This window comes from Piliocolobus tephrosceles, chromosome 14, assembly GCF_002776525.5.
Source record: "Piliocolobus tephrosceles isolate RC106 chromosome 14, ASM277652v3, whole genome shotgun sequence".
Lineage (NCBI taxonomy): Eukaryota > Metazoa > Chordata > Mammalia > Primates > Cercopithecidae > Piliocolobus > Piliocolobus tephrosceles.
In genome coordinates this window covers 28,801,814-28,812,317 of record NC_045447.1, presented here as the reverse complement: position 1 = coordinate 28,812,317, position 10,504 = coordinate 28,801,814, and the positions used below count along the sequence as shown (strand labels likewise).

The following is a 10,504-nucleotide window of genomic DNA, read 5'->3' as shown; positions in this document are numbered from 1 at the left end:
GGAAAATGTCTGTCCTCCACTTTCCTCACCACCCCAGGGAAGATTATCTCCTTCACTTAAACTGGTAAATCTGTGGCTCTGAGATTTGGCTCTGAAATCTCTGACTTTAATTCATCTAATAAAGGTCACATCTCTGCCAATAGCAGTGCCCAGACTGGAGCCTGATCAGTCCTCCTCCTACCAGGGGAGACTGAAGCATGGTGCATACCAGGCAGCCACATGGGGAGTCCTCACTGGGAAATGGAAGCCTGGGGGAACCCTAGGTAAAGGTGGCCTGCCTGATGCAGGATTTACAATGTGAGCTGGTTTTTCTCTAACTTAGGAAGAGAAGAGGAAAACCTTCTTTTGCTAAAGTTATCGGTGGAGACCATCCCAGGCTCTTGGCATTTTGAACAAAGACTTTACCAGCCAGTGGCTGTGTGGCCTAATGGATAAGGCATCTGACTTCAGATCAGAAGATTGCAGGTTTGAGTCACTGCCATGGTCATGGAAGGGTTATTTCTACCTTTTGCTGGGCGCGGTGTCTCATACCTGTAATCCCAGCACTTTGGGAGGCTGAGGAGGGTGGATCGAGGCCAGGAGTTCGAGGTCGGGAGTTCGAGGCCAGCCTGGCCAACATGGAGAAGTGCCATCTCTACTAAAAATACAAATTAGCCGAGCATGGTGGCGCATACCTGTAATCCCAGCTCACACCTGTAATCCCAGCACTTTGGGAGGCCAAGGCAGGCAGATCACCCGAGGGAGGTCAGGAGTCCGAGACCAGCCTGGCCAACAAGGTAAAACCCCATTTCTACTAAAAATACAAAAAATTAGCTGGGGTAGTGGTGCATGCCTGTAATCCCAGCTACTCAGGAGGCTGAGGCAAGATAATGGCTTGAATCCGAGAGGCAGAGTTTGCAGTGAGCTGAGATTGCACCACTGCACTCTATCCTGAGTAACAGAGCGAGACTCCATCTCCAAAAACAGGAAACAAAAGCAAACCTACAGAAAGATACATTGCTTGTGGGATACTTCTTTAAAAACAAAAACAAAGGACAAAGTTTTTTGAGAAAATGTCCTTTTTTATTAGAATATTTTAAAAATAACTGAATTGTATTAATTATTCACAAAAGAAATGACAATCCCCAAATTGGAATGGATTTCTGGGTGGTTCAAGGAGGCACCTACATGTTTTTGACAGGTAATGACACTGCTAGTTAACAACTCTGGATGTAGATGGGCAAGACTGGATGGCCATGGGGAGAAAAGAAAGGTGGGGGTGAAACTTTACAGAGAAAGCACCTGAGATGAGGGAAAGGCACCTTAGGTGTGTTTAAATAGTGTTACTAAAGCTAAACATTAACCAGGAAAGACAAGCTTTTTTTCCTATCACCCAAGTAACACCTGGTTCACTTTGTCTTATGTTTAAAAATACGTATTTGATCCCAGGAAGTATCTGAGTGATCTAAGTTGGACTAAACAGGAGGCAGTCTCTAGGAAATGCATATTTTTCAAGCAGGAGAATTTCTTTGCCTCTTTTTGTTCAGGATCCCATCATTATATATCTTCAATGAGTGGCAGTTTTTAATAAGAAATTAACTTGCAGAGAGAGAGAAAAATAGGAAGGAAGAGAGGAAGGAAGGAAGGAAGGAAGGAAGGAAGGAAGGAAGGAAGGAAGGAAGGAAGGAACTGAGGGAGGAAGAGACAGAAGGAGGGAGGGAGAGAAGGAAGGAAGGAGATAAATCTGTGATGATATTGGAATGTACATGTCTCAGCAGTGACAGATGATCAGCGCTTTCTAAAGACTCCCTAAAGACACAAAATGGTAGGTAGCATTGATCTGACCTTCATACAGGGTAACCATACTTTGGGAAGCCCAAACTGAAATGATGTGATCACTGCCAATGAGTGTTGTGACTTCTAAGTGAGATGGCCCCCCAGACACAGCCACCAGAAGAAGCGTCTGAATTCTCAGAGCTTGTCTTCTCCAGAATATGTGAGAAATCATCAGAAGACATTGAAAACAAGAATGCCCATGCCCATTGACCCTTGGGCATTGCTAAGGCATTCTATTGGCTAGAGTCCCTGGTTTATGTTTCAAAATTCGCCAGTTCCAGGGATGGAGCAGATGTCTTACTGGTCCTCCCCAAGGAATGGATAGCCAGGACCTTATATCAATGTCAGAATGGGGCTGCACTGACCAGACAGTCCTCTTCATCCTAAACTGTGGGCAATTTGGCCTGGGAAGTTCCTTATTGAAGGGTAAAACCACGTTACCACTGTGAAGGTCATCTCCCACAATTCCTATAATTGGGTTAGTACAGTTCTTGCTCATAGCTGGAGACCTAGTTGTGGCTCTGCCTCATTGGTTCTTCCATGAGGCCACAGGTGGCCTCAAGGTCAAGACATCTGGCAGAATAGAAAGCTTCAGGGTGAGCCATATAAGCCCAGGTTCCGGGCAGCTTGGGAGATCCTGGGAGATTTCCTCCGGGGAAATGGATAGTAAGCTGGTTTGCCAGACCTGTGTGGGTTCTTTATGGAAAGAGGACATTGAGTGCTGAATTGTAAGCCAGATTCCACTGCCTTTGTTTGGGTATCGCCCACCTGGCATGGAAGCTGGGCAGCCTCTGGGATTCCGGTTGCTTGCTGAATCATCTGATTGGCTTCAAACAAGTGTGTGTCTCCTTCAGGAGGGAGCCTTTGGTCAGATCCCACAAGCTTGCCCCTATGATGTACTTGACAACTGGTGTCCTGGGGAAAGGTTTGAACCAAATGATGCATCTCCAGGTGCGTGTGCCATGGAGACTCAGGGGCCTGAAGACAGCCCTGGGCAGCCTCATCCAGCCTCCTGTCCACCTTGGAATCTGCCTTTTCCAGGGACAGTGAGCTCCTTCTCTCCTTGTTAATCCAAACAGCATTGACTATCGATTCCGCAGGAGCAGGCGTGTTTCCTCCTGAAAAGAGAAAGCACCAGCAGGGTCATCACTGGAAGGGACAGGGGCAGCTCTCACTTAGGGGGTCTCATTGCTTTCAAGCTGAAGGAAGACCATCCCCAGAAGGTTCCTGGTACATTGCATGTGTGTACATGTGTACATACACAGGGTCTCCCTTGCATGCTCACACACATGCCCTTTCACACCTCACCCATATGTATTCACACACACACAATTATTCATTCAGCACATATTTATTGAGCACTTAATATGGGCCAGGCATTATTTATTCCAGGTCCTAGGAATACGGCAATGAAGATTGAGACAAAACCCATACCTTCCTGGGTGTGTCCTAGTTGAGTAGAGAGACAAAAATGCATATTTATAATAACTTTTCAGGTGGCAATCAATGCAATGGAAAATCTCAGGCATAACAGAGGGCCAAACACTGAAGTGAAGGAGGGAACTCTGGGAGGAGATAGGGAACTAGCATCTGGGGCTAAAAAAGGCAAGGAACAAGAGCACACATAGACTCAACCACATGTGGGTTCACATATGCTCACCAGTGGAAAACATTATTCTTAACTTACGGGGTTTTGTATTCTGGGATTCTTTTTTTTGTTTTGTTTTTCTTTGTTTTTTTTGAGACGGAGTCTCACTCCATTGCCCAGGCTGGAGTGCAGTGGTGCAACCTCCGCCTCCCGGGTTCAAGCGATTCTCCTGCCTCAGCCTCCCAAGTAGCTGGGATTACAGGCACCCGCCACCCTGCCTGACAAATTTTTGTATTTTTAGTACAGACATGGTTTTCACCATGTTGGCCAGGCTGGTTTTGAACCCCTGGCCTCAAGGGATCTGCCCGCTTCAGCCTCCCAAAGTGTTGGGATTACAGGCGTGAGCCACTGCACTGGGCTGTGTCCTGGGATTCTGATAGTGGGTTTACAACCCAAGGCAGAAGAGGGAGGAGTTGTGTTTTGAAGCAGCTCCTTTTATAGAACCAATCATTATCCTTCTAGTCCACAGGCACTGCTCTGGGAAGACATCTGCAGCATTTACTGCTCCTCAGAACTGGCTTTAGGTGGAAGAGGCAGACCAATGTCTCTTTTTTTTTTCTTGGGGACTTTTTTTTAAACCACCTAGTGGAATATCATAGTTCATTGTTAACTCTTGATGGCAGTGACAGGGGTTGGAATGACTGAAAGGCATTTGCCTTATAGAAAGCAGGTGTGTGACCAGTCTGGAGCTCCTCAGAGGTGTCATTTAGGTTCACTTGTCTGTCCCATCACCTGTTATCACAGAAGACCCTGGAGGTGACAATCTGCAGAGCAAGAGTGGGGAGACGATGTTGGAAGAATAAAGTCAGAAGGAAGCCCCTGAGCTCCAATTCCAGGGATCCAAAAGAAACAGAAGACCAGCTGCAGCCATCTCAGCCAACAACTACTGTCCTGTCAACATTAACTCTAGTGTGAGGCTCTCAAGATTTGTTTTGGCTTTGTAACTGCATTAGTTCCTTAGTATTATTTTCCAGCATGAAATGAAGGAAACACTTTTGTTTTATTTTATTTTATTTTTGAGACAGAATCTTGCTCTGTTGCCCAGGCTGAAGTGCAGTGGCGTGATCTCGGCTCACTACAACCTCCACCCTCCGCCTCCCGGCTTCAAACGATTCTCCTGCCTCAGCCTCCTGAGTAGCTGGGTCTACAGGTGCCTGCCACCACACCTGGCTAATTTTTTTTTTTTTTTTTTTTTTGTATTTTTAGTAGAGATGGGGTTTCACTGTGTTAGCCAGGATGGTCTCGATCTCCTGACCTTGTGATCCACCTGCCTCGGTGCTTGGATTGCAGGCGTGAGTCGCTGCGCCCGGCCGAAGGAAACTTTTATAAATATCCAACATGTTATGTACTTATTTGAGAACAAGGAAGGAGGGAGACACAATGAGAGAACCTAGAAACTGGTATCCTCTCCCATCACGAGTTTAGAAGGAAAGGACTGAAGGTGGACAGGCTTGTTCAACTGTCAGTCCCAGCCTCCGGTTCAGAGGAAAGGAAAGTGAGTTCAGCTGGGAGGTACACCGGGACTCCACCCCAGAGCAGCCTCTGCTGAGAATCACCATGAGCCTTCTGTGGCAGTACCCTCCACATTGGGATGGTGCCTGCTCTTCACTGTACAAGAGAAAGAGAATTAGGGTAATTGCCTGAAGAGTACAGGGAAATTTTGTATCACGTTTTTTATCTGTTTTGTTTTGGTTTTGGTCAGTTAGGGACTGGCGATGAAGGAAATGTACTCATTATCTATGATACTTTCTTTATTCTTCATCCTTGATTCACTTTGCTAGGAGATAACAAATTGGAGAAGGGATATTTTGAGCCCCTCCTTGATATCTCTCTTCAGTGGAGATGGAGGAAGTGGGTGGAGAGAATAGCGAAGAGAGTGGTAGGGAGACTCAGGGAGGAAAGAAGAATCGAAATTCATCCTAACTGCCTGAGACCTTTGGCAGAGCTGCTCTCATCAAGCCAGAGGCAGGCAGACATGAGGTCTGGTCCTGAGTTCACCACTGACTCACTAGGAGACCCTAGGCCTCCATTTCCTCATCTATAAAATGGAGATCTTAAAAAGGGAGCTACCTTACAGGGCTGCTAGGAATGTTCAATGGAATGTAATATAAAACATCCAGCCCAGATATAAGTCCCGACCCTAATCCCTTTTTCTACATAAGGCGAGTCACACAGTGTCTGATTGCGACAAAAGCATATTCCTTTTGGACATCAATCACGGGGGGTAATTGGGGCTCCACAGACTCCTGAAAGTAGCTCAGGGTCCTCTGGGAACTTACGTTGCATCAGGGAAGGCACACTGCTACTTGTAACTGAATTTCCAGAACCTGGATCCATCGCATAATGCTAAGACAGGGTGAAGAAAGCTAATTTTGGAGCCCTTCCTTTCATTAATCAGCTCCTAGAATTTCTGAGCTTCTAAATGCAACCCAATGTCTTGAGACATTGACTTCTAGCTTTAGCAGGAGCCCAATCTCAATGCTCACTCTGTCTTCCTGGGTCTCTCTGCTGCAATAGGCACTGAGGATCATGGTCCTCTAAAATCCCTCTACCAACTTGGCTTCATGACATTAATTGCTCTTGATTTTCTTCTACCACTTAAAATATGTTTAATTGTGGTAAAATACATAGAGCATAAAATGTACCATCTTAACCATTTTTAAGTGTACAGTTTAGTAGTGTTCAGTACATTCACATTATTGTGGACCCAATCTCCAGAACTCTTCAGCTTCCCTAACTGACACTCTGTAAGCATTAAACAATAACACCCCACTTCCCCGTGCCCCAGCCTCTGGCAACCACCATTCTGCTTTCTTTCTGTCTCTCTCTATAAGACTACTCCCATTTACTCATGTAAATAGGATTATACAGTATTTGTCTTTTTGGGACTGACTTACTTCACTCAGCGTAATGTCCTCAAGTTTTATCCATGTTGTAGTATATGGCAGAATTTCTTTCCTTTTTATGGCTGAATGACGTCCCTCTCCTCAAATTTTGACTGCTCTCTCCATCTTCCCTGGCTTCATTTCTTCCTCTTGTTCCTTAAATATTTGAGTATTCCAGAACTCTAACTTTCATCCCAGTTTCTTATTAATTTACACATGGATTTGCCACAATTTTATCCATGTCCATGGTTTCAGCTACCATCTATAGATGAATGATCCCAAATCTAGATCTCCAGCCCGAATGAGATCCAGGCTGGATGGAAGGTCTACAGGCAACTATCTCCAATGCAGTATATTCAAAAACAAGATCATCTCTCTCTATTAAAAACCTTTTTCTCCTGTATTCTCAAGGAAAGATATCACCATCTATCTGTTGCTAAAGTATAGGGAACAATTAGTTGCTCTTTTGCCTCCTTAGTGTTATTTTCACCTTATTTTTGTCACCTTACCCTGATTTTTCCCTGGAGAATTACCTGCTCCTTCACATTCAGTGCCAGTGTTTCCAATGGCCTTCCTACTCAGATGCATATGACATATGTGATCTTGTCCTCAGTCAATCAGTGCATAAAGCCTTGATGAGCTTTATACATATTAATTCATTTGATTCCTGCAATAACGCTATGATTTGGGTACTACAGTTATTCGCAATTGACAGGTGAGGAAACTGAGCCCCAGAAAATTTACATAAATTGTTTAAAGCTGCATATTAAGTAAATGGCAGAACTGGAACTCAAACTCAGGCTGTGCTCCAAGACCCAGTACATGACCACTCCATTACACAGTATGCTGCCTCTCACAGTTAGATAAAGAATGTGAAACTCAGCCGAGCATGGTGGCTCATGCCCAGCACTTTTGAGGGCTGAGGCGGGCGGATCACCTGAGGTCAGGAGTTCAAGACCAGCCTGGCCAACATGGCCATCAACCCCATCTCTACTAAAAAAAATACAAAAATTAATTGGGCATGGTGGCAGGTGCCTGTAATCCAGCTACTCAGGAGGCTGAGGCAGGGAGAATTGCTTGAACCTGGGAGGCAGAGGTTTCAGTGAGCCGAGATTGCACCCCACTGCACTCCAGCCTGGGTGACAGAGCGAGAATCTGTCTCAAAAAAAAAAAAAAAAAAAAAAAGTGGAACTGCAAACTGCTGAAAGTGCCCTGAATGATCCTGACCTAGCTGGGAGGTCGGAAGTCTTCTCGGAGAAAACCACACCTGGGCACTCCTTGCATGAACCATAATTTAGCGCCTGGTAACGATGGGAAAGGGGGCACTGACTTACCAAGAGCAGGAGAAAGGATGAGCACAGGGGATAGTGAATTCTCTGGGGGCGTGTTGAATTTGAGATGTCTTTGGATCATCCCCACTAAGCAATTAGATTTGTGAGTCTGAATTGCAGGTGTATTAAGCATGGTGTTTCCTTTTGAAGGGATTTAAATTAATAAATGTTTGTTGAGTAACTGAATGAATAAATACCCTCCAGGGTGGGATAGAGCTTTAGGAACATTTCAGTTTATGCCCTGCAGAGATGGTGACTGGCTGTGCCAGTTCACTCCTGCCAGGAACGGGCAGGATCCCATTGGTTGGCAACAGCCCAGGTAATGGGAGATGGGCTCCTTCAGCTCAGAGGTGCCACTTTTGTTCCCAAAAGGCAGCACACTTCCTGCCCTAGACAGAGAGGTCCCTCTGGCCCCTGATTTTTGCCCAGTCTGTACTGGCAAAGGGCAGCCCAAAGAGTCTGCTGAACTCTACAAATAACCACAGAATCCCACAGAGCCCAGCTTTGACCTTTCAGGGCATCTTCCCTTCTCCCTCAACCTGTTCCTCTGTTAGAGAAGGAAGGGCTGGGATTTGACAAGCCCTTGGTTTCTGAGCCCTGTGCCTCTAACTTCCTCCTGGAATGAAATCTGAGTTCCCAAAGGGAGGAGGTTTCTCTCCATGAGTGGGGTAGGGAATTTCTGTGTCCAATCACACCTCCCTGCCTGATGTTTGAGGCTGGATGAGCCTGGGATGCCTCATGGGTCTCTGAGCCCTAGGCGTCCTCTGGCCCAGACAGTTCCCAGGCTGTTGGGAACGCCATGTCTTCTACCTCCAGAGTGAATTTCTCTGGTCTGTAGGAGGTGCCTTAGTTAGACCCAGCCAGGAAGCAGAGCTCCTATCACCATACCCGAGCTAGCAGGGGGGCCAAGCCTGGCTCACCAGGCTGACCAGTCTAGCAAGATTAGAACATCAGAGCAGAGGCCAGGAACAGTGCTGGCAGCCACGTGCTTGGCTGAGGCCCCTGGCTCCCTTAGCAGGTAGGACAGCTGAGCAGAGCTGCCCTGAGCCCGCCTCCCTTGCTCTTCCCCACTGGGAGGGAGGGCTGGCAAAACCCTGGCTCTGCCTCCCTGCGGCTCTGCCACTCAGTCCTCCCATGGTCAGTCTCTCCTTCCCCAGCACCTGTCCATTCCTACCTTTCGGAATCACCAGGAGGTGGGCCTGGGTCCTCTGCTGCCTCTTCAAGCCTTCATACTGGGCTCGCAGGAAGTGGATGCTGAGTGGGGGCCCTTTCCCAGGGGCCTGAGTCCTGGAGCCCTCAGCCATGAAGTGAGACCCAAGCTGCCAGAAGTGGGGCAGGGCTGGGCATGGGCAGGGCAACCCCTCCATCCGGATCCGGGAGAAAAGCAAACAGAGCTGGGTGGGGCAGGACCTAGGGAGGAGGAGAGAGGGAGGGGGCAATGAGGGAGAAGGAGAAGTGATGGGCAAAAGGAGAGTGGAAAGGGGAGTGGGACTGAGGAAGGAAATAGAAAAACAAGGAGGAAGGAGAAAGATGAACAGGAGTAGGAGGTAGGGAGAGGGAGAAATGAGGGGAGGAGAAAGGTGGGAGACAGGGGCAGTAAGAGAAGGAAAGGTCGGAGGAAAGAAGGGGCAGCGAAAGGGGAAAGACTGGAGGAAGGAGGTGATAGTGACAAGGGGGGATTAATGGGATGAGAGAAGAAAGGGAGGAAGAAGGAGACAGGCAGGAGGAGGCAGGGAAAGGAGCGATGGGGAGTAGGAGACTGAGAAGTAAAGGGAGGACTGGGGGAGCAAAGAGAAAGGCAAGCTCAGCTGCTCAGATCCCTTCAGGGAGGTCAAGAAGGTATCTTATTCCAGGTCCTTTCATTGCTTGATCCTAAAGTTTAGAATCCAATTCCCAGTGCTACGGTGAAGTCTCCCATTTCCTGACAGAGCTGGGACTGGGCCTGGGGAATGCTAAGCACCCTCTTGGCTCACACATTTTGAACTGGAACGTGGCCACTTTTCAGCAAACCTGCCGGTTGGGTTTGCAGTAGTTCAAAGAACACCCTTGGGAGCTTCACAAGGCCAGTGCTTCTGGATGTGTGCCCCGCGGCCACACCCTAAAGAAACCCAGTAGCAAAGATCTCCCCAAGATCTCCACTCAGACCCCAACACACACCCCAGGTGAAAATCCAGCCCCAAAGCCAGCCATGGGACAAAACCCAGGGAAATCTTGGCCTCTGGCCAGCCCCGCCCCTTGGACATTTGTTGTAGCCTCTGCCATCTCAGCATTTTCCAACCAAGTGGTAAGTTAGGCATCCCCTCAACCTGTGCTTGCCAGTCCCAACATTTCCACATCACTTTTGAATCCCAGACCCTCTCCTTCTTACACCAGCTTTGATCTAGCCTTGCTGTATTTGGTCAGCTAAGTACCTTTCTATCTTCTCCTATCATGGTGCTTACTGATTACCCAATTACCCAATATGTCTACAGAGGCAATGGAAACAGAGTAGAGCCTGAACCTACAAGACATTTTGGACATTAACCAGATAAGATCTAGTTATCTGATGGAGGGGAGCAGTGGAAGATGGAGAGCAAATCTTCACTGGGTAGTATATGTTAGTTTTGCTAGGTCGCCGTAACTAAAACCCATAAACTGGATGTCTTAATCCACAAACATTATTTTCTCTTAGTTCTGGAGGTTAGAAGAGAAAGGTCAAGGTATGAGCAGGGTTGGTTTCTTCTTGGAGCTGTGTGAGAGTATCTGTTCCATGCCTCTCATCTTGTTTCTGATGGTTTGCTAGCAATCTCTGATATTCCTTGGCTTGCAAAAACATCACCTAATCT

The 10,504-nt window shown here is 47.2% G+C and overlaps 1 protein-coding gene and 1 non-coding gene across 2 annotated transcripts; one reads left to right on the top strand and one right to left on the bottom strand.

Annotated features, from left to right (window-relative positions):
- The first annotated feature begins 413 nt into the window (after window positions 1-413).
- TRNASTOP-UCA lies at window positions 414-487 on the top strand. The gene has a single exon. It is a non-coding gene; the product is annotated as a tRNA-Sec (tRNA).
- Window positions 488-1,040: 553 nt separating this feature from the next.
- C14H9orf152 (chromosome 14 C9orf152 homolog) lies at window positions 1,041-9,638 on the bottom strand. The gene is made up of 2 exons (XM_023201335.2): window positions 8,854-9,638; window positions 1,041-2,933 (listed from the first exon to the last, which is right to left on the bottom strand). The coding sequence occupies exons 1-2, from the start codon at window positions 9,044-9,046 to the stop codon at window positions 2,407-2,409; spliced, it is 720 nt and encodes a 239-aa protein (XP_023057103.1). The 5' UTR covers window positions 9,047-9,638; the 3' UTR covers window positions 1,041-2,406.
- Between the last annotated feature and the right edge of the window lie 866 nt (window positions 9,639-10,504).